This window comes from Anthonomus grandis, chromosome 6, assembly GCF_022605725.1.
Source record: "Anthonomus grandis grandis chromosome 6, icAntGran1.3, whole genome shotgun sequence".
Classification (NCBI taxonomy): Eukaryota; Metazoa; Arthropoda; class Insecta; order Coleoptera; family Curculionidae; genus Anthonomus; species Anthonomus grandis.
In genome coordinates, this window is record NC_065551.1 from 27,016,082 (window position 1) to 27,036,456 (window position 20,375).

Below are 20,375 nucleotides of genomic sequence, written 5' to 3' on the forward strand. Positions count from 1 at the left end.
TTAGTATTTTTATATGAATTTTTGAATTGAAAAATAAATGAATTTTATGTTTTAGTAGTCGGTGTTTTGTTTATTTAAATTATACAGTGATAAAAGAAATTTTTTATACTTTTATAAAACTTAATTCTTTATTCCAGGTAAGAAGACATTTTATAAAACAATTTAGTATCTGCTTGTGCCTTGAGCAACCAACGTCCGTTCAAAGCACCTCATTTCATCAGTGTCGAAATCCCTAAGATTCTCGAGTCGAGAATCGATCGACTGATTTCTCTTACCCAACGATTCCAGTTTTGTACTGCTGCTTATGTTACTGCTGATGTTACTTTGGGTTTCCGAGTTTTGTCCCTCTTCTAATTTTTCGTTCTTTTTTTTAAATATTTTTTTAATTATACCACATATTATTGCCTCTAGCACTGCTAGAAAACTAATTACTGAAAGACCTAAAGAAACACTAGATATTATATATTTATAGGTTAAAGAGGTTATCTAAGGAACCGATTGGTAAATCAAAAAATACCTAAGAGAAATCCAAGTGATCCTCCAATATCAGATATAAAGGCATTCGCATTATATCCTTCCATTTCCATCATTTCTGTGACGATATTGTTAGAATAATACATTGCAATAAAACTATGAGGAAATTGTTCTTCGGCCACTTGCTTCCTGCTTATTATATTTGGAGTATACAGAGTCACGTGGCAAGATTTAGGGCACTCTTCTGAACAGTTAGCAGCTACAGCCTTTCGGTTACTAATATAAATTTCAAAGGGAAATAGCCAATGCTAGTAAAGAATACAAAAGACTTACTGTGGTAAAAAAGCAGTAACCAGTCGGTGAACTTGCGTAAAGTTTGAGCATTGAGGCAACCAGTCGTCTGGAAGAAGCCAAAGCCAAGGAAGCGTACAATTGGTCTGATTGGCTACGTAATACTGGAAACACAACTCTAAGCACTGAAAAGATCATGAAGGATAGGTCTTAAATTTCTCTTTCTATTTTTTCTTACTTTTGACCTACTATACTCGGGATTTTCCTCAGGATCAATGCATAAGTTGTCTTTACTTCTCACCCTCCTGAATGATTGGTATTTTAGTTGCATTCTTATATCTTCCGCTGCTTCAACGTAAATGTGTTCTAAGAAGTTGTTTTCTTGCTCGCCTTCAGCTACAAACAAATAGACATTTGGTTTGATTAGTGGGTATATAATACTAGTGTAGAAAATCAAGCTAATTTATAGGAAATTTGCATATATTTGGGATTTCTATTAGAAAAATATATAGCAACATATAAACTTGCATTTATTTTTTAAAGGCTAATATTAAATATTTTGGCTTGGATTAGTCTTAACTATCTAGGTTCAGAATAATTTGAGCAATTTATACAAGTGTTACATATTATACCTGTGATACTGTAGATTTTGTGTTGTTTATACAATAATAGTTGTTTGTCTTCGTGAAAAATGGATGATGGCATTCACTGATAAAAAAAGCAATAAAAAAAAAAGGTTGGACCGATATACGTTCGGCAACAAAATTCAATGGTTATTAGAAGGAATCAAGCCAAGAAACGCTGAATTCCGTATCAATTCTCCCATATTTTTTTTTATTTGAAGAACTTAGATAGTCTTCAAGTATAAGTACGTACACCTATAGTAAGAAAACTTTTACAATATTTTTTCAATTCATTAAGTATACATTTTTTATTTGCACAATTGTAAAGGTATTCTCAATAAAATATTGTGATATTTGAAGTTTAATTCATGCAATATGCTCTTAATTATGCCCATAAATGGCGCATCGTAGTAATAATAGTTTAATTTGAAGAGATAGGTACTGGATTTTTCTCTCCTGTAAAATCTGACAGTTTAGAGTTATCACTCTAACTATACAAACTATAATTCTAAATCAAAACTCTTTGCTTACATGTTAATATATCACTATCGTGATGCACATAAACGCTGGTTCCATATTCTGACACACCAAAGTGGTCTTCTGACCGTTGGGTCATGTCATGAAGCATGTAAAACCACCACCCTCCACTGATGCTAAACTTATCGGAGGTTTCACCTGGTTGAAATGTAAAGCACTTGCCTTGGGTGATGGTATCAAATGATTTCCAGGTGACAGCTGAAAAGAAAATTTAAATATGTTCCTACTGTTTGGTTTTGTTACTGACCTGCCAACTCTCCTCCACATCCATTATACGCCAACAATCCAACAACTTCTTCAAAAGTATAAGTAGTTTCGTTTAAAAAATCTTTAATGCTATATCTAGTAAAGTTGAAAAACCGAAAAACGTTATGGTAAAGTAATCCTTCGTTTTTTCTTAATCCATATTTCTGAAAAATAGTTACAATTTAAAAATGTTTCGGCGAATATAAAATTTATTTACGGGAAAATGTTTTGTTTTAAACCCCGGTCTTCTGCATATGGTTACAGATGGATAAGACATGCTGCGATTTAGGTGAAATCCATAATAAGTGGTGATAGGTGGAGCTATTAGCTTTTCGATACATTCCCCAACCTAAAATAGAAATAACTTTTTAAACATATATTTAATTTAAACCAATTAATACAGAAATAATGTAGTTCAATTACAAATAATTCTAATCCAGCATCAGACTTGATTTTACGTATAGAATTTATTATTTTTCGGTCGTTATTATTATGTTTCGATTTATTCGTATGCTATTCGTTATTTTCATTTATGCGTTATGTAGTCTGGATTCACTGTGGACAAATATATACATAGGTAACCAAAAAGTTTTATTCGATCTCACGAATTAAATTAATATAGTTTTAAAATTCAATTATCGACCACAAAGTTTAATGAAAAAAGCTGATTTTTGCTGCTACTTTTTGACTGATCTCCGGATATCAATCACATGAACTGCCCAAAACCACGATTTAAATATATTTTTTAACGTATATAACAAAACAAAATTATTAAATGTAAAATAAGACTTTCTGGTTGCCATATTTTTTAGGTAAGAAGAAACACATGTTTACGCCAATAAAAGCAGTGAGAATGTATTAATTTACCTGGTAAATTGAGAAGCAAATACATGAAAGTAGCACCAGCAACTTCAGCAAATGGCTAGGACTAGAAAAACACTTTTTCAAATTAACAAACCCCAGTAACATTTCGTTTAATGCATAATCATAATCTAAGACGTAAATATTTTACACCCCTCATCACAATAATACCGTAACAATAATAGTAGCTTTAACAATGTACTTTGTTGGCTATTAATCGGGATCATAAATTCTGAAAAATAGTTAATTAATGTCTGTTTTCCTCAAAAAGTGTTATCTTTATTAACAGTCTTTTAGGCTTATGAAACTTTTTTATTGGTTTGTGCTTTATGGTTTATATACCAGATGTTTAGTAGATAAGTTAAAAGATAAGGTTGCATATGAATTTATTGTGAATTAGACAAAAGCAGAATGATATATCAAATATAAGATAAATTATTGGTTTTAAGATTCAAATAATACTTTTTACGACCATCATTACCGTGGTCCAGAACAGTTTCTTTAAAAAGCCTAAATACTACTGTAATAATTTTAATAACTATTCTAGAAAATTGGTCATTATTAGGCAAACTGCTAAACAGTGTGCTGTACGGGTGTGAGTCAGTTGTTGAGTCCACCCTGAGATGGAGAGATAATAATATGCAGTGTTGGCAACCGTACTGATGTGTTCCAATAACCCGAAAGTTATGTGGATTTTACAGGAGAGGAGTAAGCAAATTAATAAATGCCAAATCTTATTTTAGGAAAAAACCTCTTAGGTACGATTTGCATAAAATTATAGTATATGAGATTTTTTGAGCCACAGAGTAAATAACCAACATCCAATTAACGATAAATTTATAGACTCCCTGTTCATATTACATTATGGTTACTGAAAATACAGCATGGCTAAATAATATTTATGAAATTGTACTTTTTGGTAAACGAAAATGGAACTATATTTGTTCATCACCCTCTGCTGGAAAGCCTCAGGTGTATCCCTAGTAAAAGCTGAAAAATCTAGCTTAATCCATCCCTGACCACATTATCCTTTGGCTACGGATTATTTTTATCCGGCGGTACAAAACTGAATAACTTCTCCTAAAAATAAAACTACGGCTCTCGTAACAGCTTACTTTAATTTTATTTTTTCAGTTCGAGATTCTTTATAAACTAGGTGTAGTCTGGATGACAAGGAGCCAGATATAATAAGTCCTGTATTTGAATTATAAACGTTGCCCTTTGCCTTTGGTCATGGTATTTAATATACCATATGAGCATTTGCCCTTTAGACAAACATTTTTGATTGTTTTATTTAGTGTTCATTTGATACCTAATAGAGCCATTATTATTATTCTCTACAGGACTTTTTAAGTGGAAGCTTGAAAATAGTTGCCCTTTACTCTATATGACTTATCTCATGATCTAACTTATATTTGGAAAATGTCAGCTCTCTCAAAAGTCCCTCTTAAGCAAGAGTTAGGTTTTTCTCAGGTTTTAAGTCAACAAGTCTCAGGTCTTATATTGATTGCTATATGAATAGTCTTTCTTACTAAACACATCACAAAACAATTTTAGTGCCACACCAAAGACCATAAGAGTGAGAATACCTCCTTTGATTAACCAGAAAATGGTAGAAAATGGTTTGACAGTAACTCTTTTAATTAAATGAAGGATGAATATTTTAAATGTACTTTGAGTAAAATTTAGTGTGTTGCTATGACTAATTTTTATCATTTTTTAGGTTATTGATGGTGGGTTTGATTATTAGGAATATCTAAGGTTACATAATTCTGTAGCAAGTCTTGTTGATTTCATTTTATCAATTTTGATTCTAGTTGAGGCTTCATGTTTAATTGATATTTTTGATTCTATGAGTTGAGGATTAACTCTCAAAATTTAATTATTACTTATTAAGATCAAAATTCCTACTTTAAACACATAATTCAATTATTTAAAAAAAGTTGTTTGATCAGCAGAGATCTTTGATACAAACATATCGTATTTTAAGACCGTTCCACTTTATAATACTGAGAGGTTGTTGGAGGCTACTTGGAAGTATTATATGAAAGTTATATTGTCAAGAAACAGCAAGAGCCCTTTAAACCATCTAACTATCATATAGGACTTAGTTAAGGCATTCGATAGTATACTTCACACACACTTAAAATCAAATCAAATATTTATTAATGCATTACACAATATATGTTTGTACAAGTCAAGATATAGTAAGTTTAATGGCTAGAAATAAATATAAAACAATAGAAATTTAAATTATTACACATTAAAAGTTGAAGACAATTCATATAAAGTATAACAAACAGAACATCTTTAAGAGAACAAACTTTCATACAGAATCATCAGTTAAAGAAAATTGCTTTCCAAATATTTCTCAAAGGAATAACAGCCTCCTTTACCAAATAGAATTTAATTTTCCTAAAAAATATCTTGGCTTCAAGATTTCTTATTGTGGACTGGAATAACATTAAAGAACTGGACGCAATAGTAGTCAGAGCCTCGCCTGGTTCTAGAGAGCCTGTGATAATATTTCTACTATGTCTGGTGTTGTATTGGTGTATATATGAATAAGTTCTAAACTGTGAGATATTATCAACAATGTAAAGCAAACATTGGTAGATGTAGGCCCAAGGAAATGTAAGTATATGGAGGTCTCTGAAGTACTGTCGATAACAATCCCTATACCTCATCCTAACCATAGTTCTGATACATCTCCGTTGAAGCTTAAAGATTTCTTGTGGATGGGTAGAATGGCTCCAGTTCAGAAATGCATAGCACATATTTGCAGAAAAGTAACCATGGTAGGCTGACAAAATAGTAGACAATGATGTAATTGTCCTTAAGCACCTTATCATGAAAATCATTCTACTTAGTCTGCCTGATAGGTGATATATATGTTTATTTTCCATGTTAATTTATCATCTAAAGTAACTCCTAGACATTTTGTGTGTGAGACCACATCTGGTATATTAAGTGAATTTCTTTTTAAGCTAAAGTTTAACTTGTGAATCTTCGATGCAAAAACCATTCTTGAATATTTTTATTGCTGTCGCCTATCATGTCCAACACAGGATCAGAAGCGGAGTACCTAATAACATTACTAGTATCACCTGCAAAAAGAATAGTTTTTAAATGTTAAACGTTAGAAAGATCATTAATGTAAAGCAGAGGACCAACGACAGAATCCTCTAGAACACCATGACCCATGCTCCTCTCCGTTGACACACGGCCCTGAAGGTAGGACTCAATTAGTCTCACACAATTAACATCCAGATAGTCTAACTTTAATTTCCGGATAAAAATTTCATGAGAGACACAATCAAAGGCTTTGCTCAGGTCATAAGAAGACGCATCTGAATCCATACCCAATTCCCATTTCCAATTTGGAACTTAAGACTTGAGTATCTTATTATTTCTTTCCTAACTTGTTAGTAGCATAATATCTGTTAAGAACTTCATATTAAGTTAAGAATAAAATACATTCTAAAGTAATTATTTGGAAATAGTAAATTGACTTTTCATTATTTTGCTCTTTTCAGTATCGGTCATTTATCCTTAATAGCAGACCGTTTCTTAAAACTTAAAATTAATCTAGCTACAGATAATCATAATGAAAAATGATTTGCTACTGATTTTTTCATTTTTAGGAAATATCCTACTTCTGTCTGAATTTCGATGATGACCCTGCTTTTACATTTCGAACATTTAAAATTAAACAAAAAAAATCAAATGGATAAGTAGGTAGCGAAATGATAATCCAGTTCGAACTCAATAAATGTATTTTTGGTTCATCCTAAAAATAACATGGGCTGAATCTCTCTTGGTTTCGCACTAACAAATCCAACTGGATTTATTGTGTGTGGCCCACGAGTTTAGTTGCTTATTATTACAAATTAACTCAAGCAAATTAAAAGCATTTTCAAAACAATCTATTGTCAATACAGTTAATGTAGAAAATTAAGATATATGTGCATTAGATTTTTGGTGCATAAAATAATAAATTCTTATTTTCGTTAAATTAAGTAAACAAACTATTTTTAGGCTCTTTAAGGAGCAAAGGCGAAACTCAAAAGTTGCTCATTTGAATGGCATTTTGTTGATTTTACAGTATAACGTTGGCAAGCGTATTTTTAGTTTTAGAGGTATTTAATATAACCTTTATGATGATTTACCGAAACTAACGTTTGAACACGTTTTATAATAAAATTTATAGCAACATTTTTTTTTACTTAAAATTTTTAATTTATTTATATAATAAATCTTCATTTCCAATTTTTAAGACATTTTTAAAGAAATTCAGCTTAGTCAGTTCAGTGTTTTTTAAATTGGAATTATTTATGTTATTACTGCTATTAAGAAGGTTAATAATAAAACTAATTTTGAAGTTTTAAACTTCTAAAAGTGAAAAACCGGTCTCTTCAGCTCAGTATTAAAAGAACTTTAAAAATCCCAAATTTTTTATTTCTCAGAACCAGGCAATCGATATGAAAAGCAAATGGATAAACCTTCTAAACTTCTTTTGAACCAGGATGATTTTTATTATTGATCTTATTTCTATACCCTGGTAATCTTTTTTGACCTTTTAATCTGTAGTTTTGTATCTTGTCAAAATATTCTAAAATATCTAATTAGAAATAAGGGACGCAAAATTCAATACTCCAAATAGAAAAACGTAAAAAGTAATAAGGTAAAAACAACAGATTCAGCATACCAAAAACAGGCTATTTCAGAATCATAAGTAGGTTACCTCGGATGCGGTAAAATTAGATTTTTAGTATTTCCAATGGGGAAGAAGTGTTATTTTAGAGTCTCGCGATACACAAACACACGTCAAAACTAGGTAAAACGGTCTCTGGCTTGAGGCTGGTTGTTTTCTTTTTTTACATTTTGTCTGTTTTATTTTAAAATTTTTTTAATAAATACGTGGTATTTTTAAAATATTTTATTTGTGATGACATTATTCTTTTTTTGACTTGTAGGGAGCAAGTACTGAAAGTTTTTGTTGGATATAGACTACAGATGATTATCAAATAGAAGTTTTTAAATAAACTTCCCTTCATTATGTGATCGATCTTAGTGAAAACATATTAATAAATGTAGTGTAGGTAATAAGTAAATAACTTTTGGTTAAAAGTTTATTCTTTATATAATGCAATATAATACTAATACTGGTATTAAGCAGAATACTTAGTATAGCATCTAGAACAACAATCAATTAAAAATCATAAGCTAAAATTAAAGTGTTATGCAGCAATATGAGCTGAGATCCGATATAAATAAATGAAATTAATTAGGAGTTGACTAAGAAACTGAAGTGCAATCATAGTAAATTAATTGGGTCAGGGATAACATTAAATAGATTATTTAGGTTTTGAATCATTAAATTACATAAAGTTAATTAGGTCACAATTTTTTGAGCTGAAAATGTTTTAAAAATAAAATCTAATAGGACATTTCCTTGTATACAAATTTATGTTTTTATCGTTTAAACTTTTAATAATATTCCTATTATTTTGTGAAAACATTCTGAAGAATAGTGAAAAATTGCTAAGAAGCCTATAGCAAAATAATGGTCCAACTAAAACTGTTATTGCCACTGGATCCAAATCTGATATGCGGTCTTATTTTATTATAGTTGGGATTTCAAAATTCATAAAGAATGAAAATTTTAAATTGTTTTTGTAAAATTCACACAAAATAGTTTATATTTAAAATTTGAGATATACATTACATCCATGTCCCCAATTTCACTGGTAAGGATTGACTATATAGTAAGTATATGTAGTAAAATAAACTGTTTCGTTTATTTTACTACAGAACATTTAATAACATTCAATGATTTACATATAGGTTTCAATCCAATCACAATATCTAACTCAATGTCTTCCTGAGACTTAAGAATTGTATAGGACTTGGTCAAATTAATTACTGCATTCAACAAGATATTCATATCCATATTACATTTTCATCGGATGCCTCACTCACTATCTGTAGATCCTGCTTAATATGGTTTGAGTTATGTGTTCGGAAAACGTGCTAAAGTTTTTTAAGTTGGACTTCCTATAAATGAATAGTTATAGTTTATAGTTATAAATGAATATTGGCTTTGGATATGAGTTCTAAACTATTGATTAAACAAATATGTTTCCAAAATGTTCGCTACCACGTTGCATAGGCAAGTAGCCTAAAGTTTCTGATTTTATTTCTCTTTCTCTTACCACCTTTAAAAATCGGAAAATAAACCGGAATATATCAACGTCTATAGGCACCTAGAATAATGTCATAAATAAATAATTATGAATTATTGATCATGACTAACTAAAAAAAGTTTAACATCTCAGGGTTTGTTCAATAAACAATGTTTTACAGTCTTACTATTTTTATATCAGAAAACATTTCATTATTTTCGCAGATGATACTACGATTTCATGGTCACAAGAATCGTTAATAGAAATAATACCCGAAAATTTAATAAATTTACTTAAGTTTGTTTGCATATGAATTTTAAAGATAAAGAATTGGAATTTAATAACTATAATAAGTTTCATGACATATATTATAAAAATCAAAGAGATATAATAATATGGGGTCCTTTATTTAAAAAAAATATCTTGGTATATGTAATGAGATAAGTATCCTAACGCTAGCTTATTCAAGAAATGAACTCACCTCAACTCTCTAATTCTAGCATTAAGATATTTTATTTCAGCAAGTATAATTCTGCGTGAAAGCAAGGTAGTTAGCTAGACAGAATATTTTGCAAATAATTTAAGGTACATCTGAAGAAATGTGTGTTTTGTTGACCAACTATATATGTATATCACGGTCTAGCTAGTGAACTTTCTATAGGGGTTGTTGTAAGTTTATATTTTAATAAGCTTTATCTTGTATGAAAGAAATCAGTAAGCTTCAAATCAATAAGCAGACATACTGTTAAACCCTATCTGCTTTTTACGGCATTTTTGTTGTCAATAATTCCTCCCACTCAAATAAACATCTTGTGTTTTCATTAAATTTTAAATTATATGCCAAATGATATTAAACAAAATCAAAATCCGATAACAGCATATGACTAAACGTCAATTTTCCAAAGCGTCCCGCAAAACGACTTGATGCCAAAAAATCACCCTGCCATAACCGATTACATTAAAATATTATCTCAATTAATTTAAAAGATTCATTTAATCAAATGTCGCGAGATCAAAATCGGCCAGGATTCAATTTAATTTCTTGCTATTTGCAAGAAAGCGAATACGTGTGTATGTAATTTGTCATTAAATTATTGAGTTTAGTGCGGCGGAACATTTTCCAGATTTTTTAGTTCGGTGATTTGCTGTGGGCAGTACACAGATTCAGTGCATTTGAGATATAAAAATCTTGTTAAAATATTAAATGTTAATAGTATGTGGGTGAAGATTGATGTACAAAATTTGTGACTGAATTATTTATATTAACGCTTCCTTCCTGCGCTTTTGCGTGTAAGAGGACGCGTTTTTTAAGAAATTATATTCAGTTTTATAAATATTTTAGGAATATAAACTCAACTGCTTAATATATATATATTTCTTTTTTTATTATTATGTAAGTCAATTTTTTATTTATAACCAACAAAACCATAAAACTTCTAACTAACAACTTCGAAGTCTCTCCTCATGCCAAATATTTACATTTTTACCGATGCTCAGTTATTAAATTAAACATTCAAAAATTACGCATTAAAGAAAAATGTTTTCCAAAATTAAAAATAGCGTGGCAGAGTAATATTTTACGTAATTTTCTGTTGCTATTACGTCTATGATGGTTCGAAAGCTTCAGTGAATAAATATTAGCCTTTGCTTGCTTTGGTAGATCATCATTATTTTACAGATTGATGTTCTATACTTCCTGTTAGTAACCAGAAGATTTTAATAATTTTGCTTTCATTTATACATTGAATCATAACCATATAATAAATTTATAACATTAAAAATACAATATGCAGGCGTGTATATCGCTTAAATATATATTCTTCAAATTTTACCATAATAAATTTTCTTGGCTCATGACACAAATTTATATTTTTTTATTGTACCTATAATCATTAATTTAATTTAAGTATAAATTACTAATAGTATTTTTAAAATTGGTTTCCAGTTATATACTAGAGTTGGCAAAATGCAGAGCTATTTGCCAATATGACCAATATTTAATTTTAATAAAGATCTCTTTTTATGCTTAAATAAACCCCCGATTTTGAAAAGGATTAATTCACAAATTAAGAAAGGACAATTTCCTGGAAATAATTAAGTAATTTATAAATGTTTTAGATATAATTACATATCTCGGAACTCTTGTCAAAAGGTACATTTTGTTAGAAAGTTCTTCTTTCAATCTTACCATTAGAGGGGATGCATAGGAACAGGTTATTCCTGAACACTATGAATTTGAGAAAAATATCAGGAGGCTTCATATTCAGTGAGCGAGCTGGCCATTCTTTCGCGCTTCGATGCGCGATATGACCATTCGGATAAATGCGATAGATACAAGAAGATGTTGTCTACATCTTCAGAATAAATATAATTTCCAATTGAACTTCAAATAGGTTTTGATGCATATTATCGACAAAAAGGGAGGACTGTCCCTTGATGCGTTCATTGTTCCCTTCAAGTTTATTTGACCAAAATATAGAAAGTATGCCACCGGCGTAACTATGGGCGACAGTATAGACGTGAGGAACTCACTGTATGAAATATTGGAATAAAATTAATGTTCACTGTGAAATTAAGTGGGGCATTACTCTCATCGCTGAAGCAAGTAGGCCTCATAATATCCCTTTCGTCAAGCACTCAGTTACCATGGCTCAGAACCCTGCTTGGTGAATTGGATTTGAGGCCATGTTTTTGCAGCATTATGTATCTGCCCAGCTCAACAGCGAGGCTTGTCAAGACGTTGGCAGCTAGGGGTTGCTAAGGAGAATTATGCCAATTTTGTGGTGCATAGTGGTCGACAGCTTGATCGAATATTTAAACATGGGCGGCCTATACACATAGGCCTACGCTGATGACCTGGTAATCCTTTACCCGAGGAAGAACGCCGCTAAAATGCAGAGCCCGATGATGAGGGGCATGAGGGCTCTGCGTATAGTGGACCAATGGTGCCTCTCGGAGAGTCTCAGGGTTAACCCAAAAAAAGGAGAGCTTCTACTATTCACGAGGAGATGTAACTTTGGCACACCGCCTGCTATGTCTATGGAGGGAGTGCAGTTGCAATACTCCAGGACAGTTCGATTTTTGGGAGTCACATTAGAATCCAAACTCTCTTGATAGGATCACGCAGAATTCAGAAGGCCACCTGCCTGCGAACTATGGGATGACCACTAAGATCCTTTACTGGATCTATTCATCTATTTTCAAACCTCTTCTTATCGGTTATTGTATGGTGCCCATGTACAGAGGAAGCAAAAATCAGTCTATTTATGCTATTTATCACATAAACAATACTCCTTTATAGTGTGTGCAATAAATAAGAGATTTGGGACTGCTATTTGATTTTAACCTAGACTTTACTTCACATATGAATCACATTATTAATAAATCTCTTACAAAAAAATCTTAAGCATATCGGGTTCTATTCGAACGGCGCCAACTCGAGCGCTGGAGACTCTGTTGAGCCTTCCACTATTGGACGTGGTGGTGCAGTTCGAGGCAAAGTTATTCGTGAATTACAGTGAAACTGATCATGCAAAATCTGGTGCCTCTTTTTCTGATGGGAAGTGACGACATGGCCCTTGTGATTATGGATTGCAAGGATCTGGTGACTCACATCGCAGAAAAAGAGTAGTGGCAGTACTCCAATGTGCCTACATTGCAAAATAGGGAGCCATGATATACAGATAGCGCCAGAATAAATAATAGAGTTGGTGCAGGGCTCTGTACTGGGATCCCACATACCAGCAGGGTATACTCGCTGGGGATGCATGTCTTTTAGGTTAAAGTTTTTTCGTGTTTAGTGTCGCGTTCGTGTTTTTTGGTTTAAAGTGTTAAAATTTGGACAAAAAATCGTAAACTGCGGACACCGCAACACACTCGTATCAATTTTCTTGGACAGCAGGTCTGCCATTAAGGCTATTACGACCAAAAAGGTGAGTTCCAAGCTCGTACTAGAGTGCATAAAGTTCCTGGAGGAACTGTTAAAAGCGGACTGCAGGATTCAGATTGGGTGCTCTCTCTCCTGGGCACTCAGGCTATGCTGGAAACGAGAAAGCGGGCTTCTTTTTTTACTGGTATCTGCGAAACGGCCGGTGGAGCCTATTCGTTATAGATAAATACGTAGCAACTGCATCAATGAAGGGTCTTAACCGCATCTGGTATGTGAGGCGCCATCTCGATACCATCGGCATTAAGGACAACCCGGAATGCCGGTGATGTTGGGAGGAGGACGAAACGACGATATCGGGGAGTGTCCAGCACTCACGCGCACTAGGTTCAAGTTGTTGGGTAACACGTACAGTGCACCGAGCGACTTCTTCCTTCCTTTTTCTTGAAGTCCTTCAAACCAGAGGGCATCATTAGTTTTTCCAATGCTATTGGCTTCTGGTAACCCTTAGTGGGGTACGACGGGTCCATTAGGATATCTATGTGTGTATAACAGCCTCCAACTACCCACTGCACTACAAATCATAAATCCATCTTATTAAATGTTAACTCGAATCGTAGAGCACACGCAATTACTTTTACTTTTCACTTCTTCTGCTCTACTCTTGCAAAAGATCTCTTATATAGAATTATCCAGCTGATTGTCAGTCTTCTGGTTCTCAAGTTTGAGCAGGTCGATATCGATCTACAGATATTGCTGTAAACTCCAGAATTCACTATAGGTCGACTGTCACGTCGATATACAGAGATTCTCAAGAATAAAGGAATTCCATTCCCAAATGACAGGTAATGCATCATTATCAAAAATTAACTAAAAGTTTTGAAACTAACCCATTTCTATTGTAGAGACCAATTGGCTATCAGAGGTTGACAGAAGTTGCAACCAATGAATGCCAGTTCCTATCGCCAGTCAAATCTATAGCCGATCATGCCAATGCATCAATACTAAAGGTGAGTGCTCAGAACACTATTTTAAAGGAATTAGAAATTAGAACGCAGGACACTTTTGTCACTAGTAACACTATGGAGGTGTCATATATAACTTTCACATAGTGCGGGCAATATCTCAGATTAGCATCCAGTTATGTTCTCTTACATGCTATTGAACTTGAATATTCTTTAAACATGAAGAACTTCCACATTAAAGAAATATCCGCATATATCTGGAAATTTGTATTGGAGAACTATCAAGAAAGAATTTTAATATAAAAATTTGACCATGATGCTTGAAAACTTTATTAACCTGTAAGTTACGGTGCTAAACTATTTTATTGGAAAAATATTTTGGAGGCTCGCTACCTACTAAAAAATAATTCACAATGCATTTCACTTAAAGGATAAATTATGACATCCTCAATTACTGTAATTAAAATAACCAATGGCCAATTTACAAATCGTTAATGAAAGATAACATCTCGAATATGTGCCAATTTAAATAGAGATTCTATGCTATTTATGTAATGCAAAATGCAAAAACATTCGACACTTAAATACAGTAAGTTAAATGGAAAAGCTCTTAAACTTTTATGAGGATCTTACGTAAACCTAATAATAGCTCTTGGGCTAAAATTTTATTTAAAATTTTAAAATCAAAACAGATTTTTTTCTGAAAAACCTAACAGTGCCACCAATGTTTTTTTTAGCAAAATTTTATTGAAATGGTCTGAGCAACGTCGAGCATTATCTAACTTGATATAAAATTCGAAATCCAAAGCCAAAATTCCTTGACTTCATGGACACGTTCCAAAATATAAATATATGAAAATATGGTCACGTCCCTCGAGTAAAACCGATTTACAAATTTAGTGGTAATATACAATGCGTAACAGTGAATCAGGGTTAGATTTTTCGTTACAATATGCTTAAAAAATACAGAGGTCGGGATAAGTCAGTTAACCAATTTGCATACCAAACAAAAAGAAAAAAAAACGATACAGAAAAATCGCACAACTTGGGTAAAGCAAGCACCGTTGCCGCGTTCGCACTATTTTTGAAGTTAACTGACTTATGCCGACCCCTGTATATAGACTATAATTTTATGTTACGATATTAACTATTTATAACTAGGTTGGTTAATTTTAATCTCTAGAATCTACAAAAACAAATAAGCTCTACAGGAATCGATGGAGTAGTACATTTAGAGTATTTTTTTAAGAAAACATTACTTTCAGTAACAAAAATAACACTCGTTTCTTTCCGGGATATAAGAATAATATTTCAGTAACCTAGGGAGGAATAGACATAGGAAAGAAAGCCTTAGTATTAATAATGTTCTTTTCCATCTTAAATTAGCAATGACTAATTAATTTCTCAGAACTTTCGATAAAGTTTAATCAGTCACTATCATTACATTTTTGACGGACGACGTGACCAGTAACATCTGGTCGTACATCTAAGCTGATGTGCAAGTAATGAAATTAAACTAATGTCGCGGATTTCAAATGATTTAAACATGATGACTAGTTCTGAATCAGAACTTGGACCGATTTCTAAAATTTAGAATTAAAGCGTAGACATGTCACATACAATTTATTATTTTTGTTTTATTAGTGTTGATTTTTTTGAACTTTGTACAAAGAAAAGTCTTATAATTTTATCGATGTAGAATTAAATTACTATCATTTTAATGTCCAGCCAGATTGTGAATATTACACATATTGTTTAGAAAGAAAATGTATAAACTAGATAGAAAAAATACCGGGATAATGTAGTTCAGTTTCAAAATGTGTTTTAATAAAAAATCAAACATTTGTCTCAAGAGCTTTTTTGACACCTGTTATGATACTAGCCACCATGTATTGCTCTTAAATCTATGACAATTTCAGTTAAGGAAAATTCAATACAGAGAGTACAATTCACTACACCTCCATCGTCAGACATAAGCAAGTATTTAATAATTGTAAGTGGTTATCATCTTTATTATACTACTTATTTTCATCAAACCAAATATGTACCTAAATATCAGTAGCATGAAACTCGTAACCGACAACAAGTTGATCCCTTATGCAGGATCAAATTAACTGTTTTTAATATTTTACATTTTTACTACTTGTATTTTTTTAATGTTTATTGGATAATGTCAGCTAAAGCTTTTTTTCTTAAACCTTCTTTTATATATGTTTTATACCATCCCCTATAGTCTCTATTCATATGTAAATACCCTGTATATTAACATGGATATATTTTTTATTTTAAACTTGTAGAAATTTTAGACAAAAGATACGTTTTCTTTCCCTTTTTCACTCAAATTTAAGTTTATACGATAACAAACACTTTAAGTTTGTCCTTCTGTAAGATGTGAATTCTCTAAAAACAACGTTTTAAAAAACTGTATTTTAGATTTAATGGTACTGTTAACAAAGTAAGAAGAAAATACTAATAAGTACAAATAGAAAAAAAACATTTACAAGATACACTCTTTTTAAATATTATAAAGGATATTTCAGAATGTATATTTCAGTATGTATATTTGTCTGAATGTATATTCGGACCTCTAGGGAACATTCTGTAAAGATCTAGAACATTTTCGAGAAATTAAAATAGACGTTCCTACCGAAATAAACCTAGAATTTATAATAAATCTTTAGTTAAATATGTTTTATCCAGTCAGATGTTATTGTTTAAAATAGTATAAAACCAATGGAATAATCTTTAAATTGGAAATTTAAACAAGACATTTTTTGATTTTAAGGGGGTACTTAATTAAAAAGAATTGATTGCCATTAAAATATCTTCAAAAGACTTGTTTCTAAATAACCTCTTATATATTCTTCAACTTTTAACTAAATATTTTGAGCACTTTTTTGTCTCTTTTGTTTTCATTTCTTCCTAGTGCAGGTAAAAATCATAAATATTTTAAAATGTAATTCTTTTCATTTAGAACTCCTATATTTTCTATTAATTTTTCAATTCCAAGTTTTACAGAAAAAACTTTATATTCATACTTAAAAATTATCAGATAATTAACCTTATATATAAAAAATAATCATCTTATTAAATTTCATAACGAAATATATTTTATGTGAATTGCCAGTTTTTTAAACGTAAAATTATTTCCAGAAAAATGACAATGTGCTATAAAAAACTAAAAGCTGGACAGACTTTTATAAACGTTTAGAATAGAGCCCAACGCTGTATATAGTCACCCTATACTAAAGGACTACCGCCATATTTAACATAAAAATTAAATCTCTTTAAGTTTTGTGAGATAAAATGTGATGATAATTTTTAATTTATTATCTTATGCCACTAGCGTTCTTTTTCAATATTTATACGTATGTAAAGCCCTAAGTAAAAAAGGGTATAGGGCGAACATAAAGGATACAATAAAAACATAAATAGAAATGGTATATATATAACAGGATTAAAAAAAATGCAAATTTTGCATTAATAAATATGTATCTTATAAAAAGGGAGCGAAAAAATATACATTAAATACCATATATATCTGATTTCTTAAATTTTCATAAAAATAAGCTTTAATGATACATTCAACCCCTGCTTAGAAATTAATTCACCCTATATTTCATTCATATTTCTTATTACAATATTTAATAAAAAAAATGTGTTGGTTTAACTAATAACATCAAGAACAATAATTTTTTCAAAAAAAAACTGCAGATAAGGTTACAAAAAAAGAAAAAATAAACTAAAGAATATCCTGATAAATGTCGGTAAACCTCGTATCAAAAAAAAACTCGCGACAACAATCCTCGTCGGAGTCAAAATCAAAATGTGAACCAGTAGGTTAACAAACCCAACTTTTACCCCTACCCAGGACCATCTAAAGTGTTCCCGTTCTCCTCTCATCTAATTCCACACCGTTCCGAAATTATTTCTGGCTCCTAAGCCCGCTCCTTGCGCCTAAAAAGGGAGACCGGCAAGCTTGTAACGCGATTGGCCATTGGCCGCCTATACCGGCCAATCCACGCCAGTTTTACATTTCAGGATCTGGTATCAGACATTTATATTGCTTGTAACCACCGAAAAACCGTCCAGACTGCCTTTTCGAACGTAAGTGCTAAGTGTGTCCGCAACACCTCGTGACTTAACATATATATATTTATATACACCATTCACAGAAATTTTACGCACACCGAGCGTGTGTGATAAGGGACTGTGATCAAACCCCTCATTTGGTGCCTTATTTGCTGTGATAAGTGAAATTAGTGATCATTTAATAGTGCCATACTAGCCGGCCGCTCATGTGATTTTTGTGTGCTATCATTGGATTATTTTATTCAACCAGTGGTCTGTGATTTGTTTCGATGTAGATTCTTCCATTTTTTTTGTAGTTTCTTTAATATTTTTTTGTTAACCTTCAAGTTAAGACTATCTAGTAACCATTGTAGAGCTAATTAGCATGGTAGAATGATATCTTTTTTTTTAACAAATGATCAATTGTTTTCCAAATTATCCCTTAATGCGAATCATTGGATCCTCTTAGCTAGTATGGCACTTAAGTAGTGTCTGATTCTAAAATATAATAGTTTTCTTTGTAATTCGATACCAACAATATACGAGTGACAGTTTTATGACGTAATGGTTTGGTAACAAGACTTCAAGATGGCGGACGCAGATATCAATTTCAGATAAAAGTCAATTCAACAATTTTCTTCCCCAATGAGTGAATCTGTTTAAATTCAAATCATCTTAATTTGACGTTTGACAGTTAAGTTGTCATTTAATAAGCAAGTTTATTAATTCGCCATAAACCCAATATATTCTTACAAATATGCACATTTACTTCCAAGGTCACCAGAAGCTATGAATGAACTGCTGCTATAATTACGCAACATATCTAAAAATATCCAGATCCATGTAATAATCAAAATGAAATAATGTGGCGGCCATCTTGGTGGTCCAACATGTCACACCTTACAAGGATGACGTGATTATCTCGGCTGCTGATCCTAATTTTAGATTGTTCTGATCGGTATTTTTGTTCGCGCCAATTTCGAAAGTAAATTAATGCACTTTTTGTGTGTAGGTTGAAACGATTTTAAATGATCGAAACGTTCTGAATTCCGGCACGGGAATTGAGGAATCGTTTATTCGTTCCTTGAGTGACTTTGATGGATTCGAATTTAGAACTTCATTGGCAATAACATCTTGGAAATGATTGTGAATTGTGAATGGTTTTGAATAGCTATTGCTACTATTGACTAATAGAAAGAGGAACAAAAAAGATCTTGTATTAAGATGAAGAAAGCGAAAAAGAATTGAAATTTCGTTCATGCATTAAAGAAGATACATTTTTCAAGAGTGATACCTTGTCGTATCTTAGAATACATCTAAGCTTTTAAGATTGCCATCTTCTAGTTTTTTTAGCTCCTCTAGAAATTTTTAATGTTACTCGCCCTTATAGCTCTTTGCAATTCCCAATTCATTAAATATGTGGTACTCATTTCATTAAAAATCTTATCAGTTTTGAAGTTAAGCCCCTATAAGCCTTGCTCACTAAAGTATTCAATTTATATAACGAAATATTTGAGTAAGTGATTAGCATTTCTTATGCCTACGTTAATCAAGATTACTTTTTTCCAGAAACATTCTTTTATTAAATCTTATTTTTTATTAGCATTATCTTCTTGAATAATTCTCTTCTATCCGATTTTTCTCTGTGAATTCTCAAGAAAGACAGTCCTTTACTGGTGGATGGTTTGAAGCTCTCTTTGCAGAAAGTTTTTAAAAAGTTCCTTAATAATATAAATATTTTCTTCAAATTTCTTTGTATTGGTCACTTCTCTTTTTTTTTGTATCCACACCATACATACTCTTCCTTTTAGGCTTTCAACTTATATAACAAAAGAGAAAGCTGGAACCGACATTACCCAACAGCATCTTTAATGTAATATTAGGTTTTGTCAAATTCATTGCTTATCAGGATGGTCTAACCTATTCCAGCTAATGTTTTCTGTGAATCAGCTTCAGAAGAGCTTTGATACGAAGAGGATCTATTGTTTAGGATATTTTATCTGATGCAAGAGTCTATTAGCCCTCTAATTTTTAAAAGAATCTGCAAACATTCATTTATGGAGGAAGAAATGACGAAGAGTATTTACTGGAACTTCTACACTTCACAGTCAGTCACCACGTCAGTCAGATCTGGATAGGGATCTGTAAATGACAAACAAAGTTACTTTGAACGAATATTAGAAAATGTGTATTAGGAATTGTTTCCTGGATACAGTAATTGATGTATATATTATAG

The 20,375-nt window shown here is 31.6% G+C and overlaps 1 protein-coding gene across 4 annotated transcripts in view; it reads right to left on the minus strand.

Annotated features, from left to right (window-relative positions):
- Window positions 1–28: 28 nt before the first annotated feature.
- Window positions 29–20,375, minus strand: part of LOC126737577 (uncharacterized) — a 46,000-nt gene continuing 25,653 nt past the window's right edge. For 2 of the 4 annotated variants that reach the window (XM_050442553.1, XM_050442552.1), the window contains 7 exons: window positions 2,389–2,520; window positions 2,173–2,335; window positions 1,920–2,123; window positions 1,004–1,161; window positions 808–950; window positions 518–750; window positions 29–440 (listed from right to left, as the gene is read on the minus strand). In XM_050442553.1, coding sequence (XP_050298510.1) covers window positions 163–440; window positions 518–750; window positions 808–950; window positions 1,004–1,161; window positions 1,920–2,123; window positions 2,173–2,335; window positions 2,389–2,448 — 1,239 coding nt within the window. In that variant the 5' untranslated portion in view covers window positions 2,449–2,520 and the 3' untranslated portion in view covers window positions 29–162. Of the gene's footprint in view, window positions 441–517; window positions 751–807; window positions 951–1,003; window positions 1,162–1,919; window positions 2,124–2,172; window positions 2,336–2,388; window positions 2,521–3,038; window positions 7,192–20,375 lie in introns of those variants that run through there. The other 2 variants (XM_050442551.1, XM_050442554.1) reach the window with 2 other exon arrangements.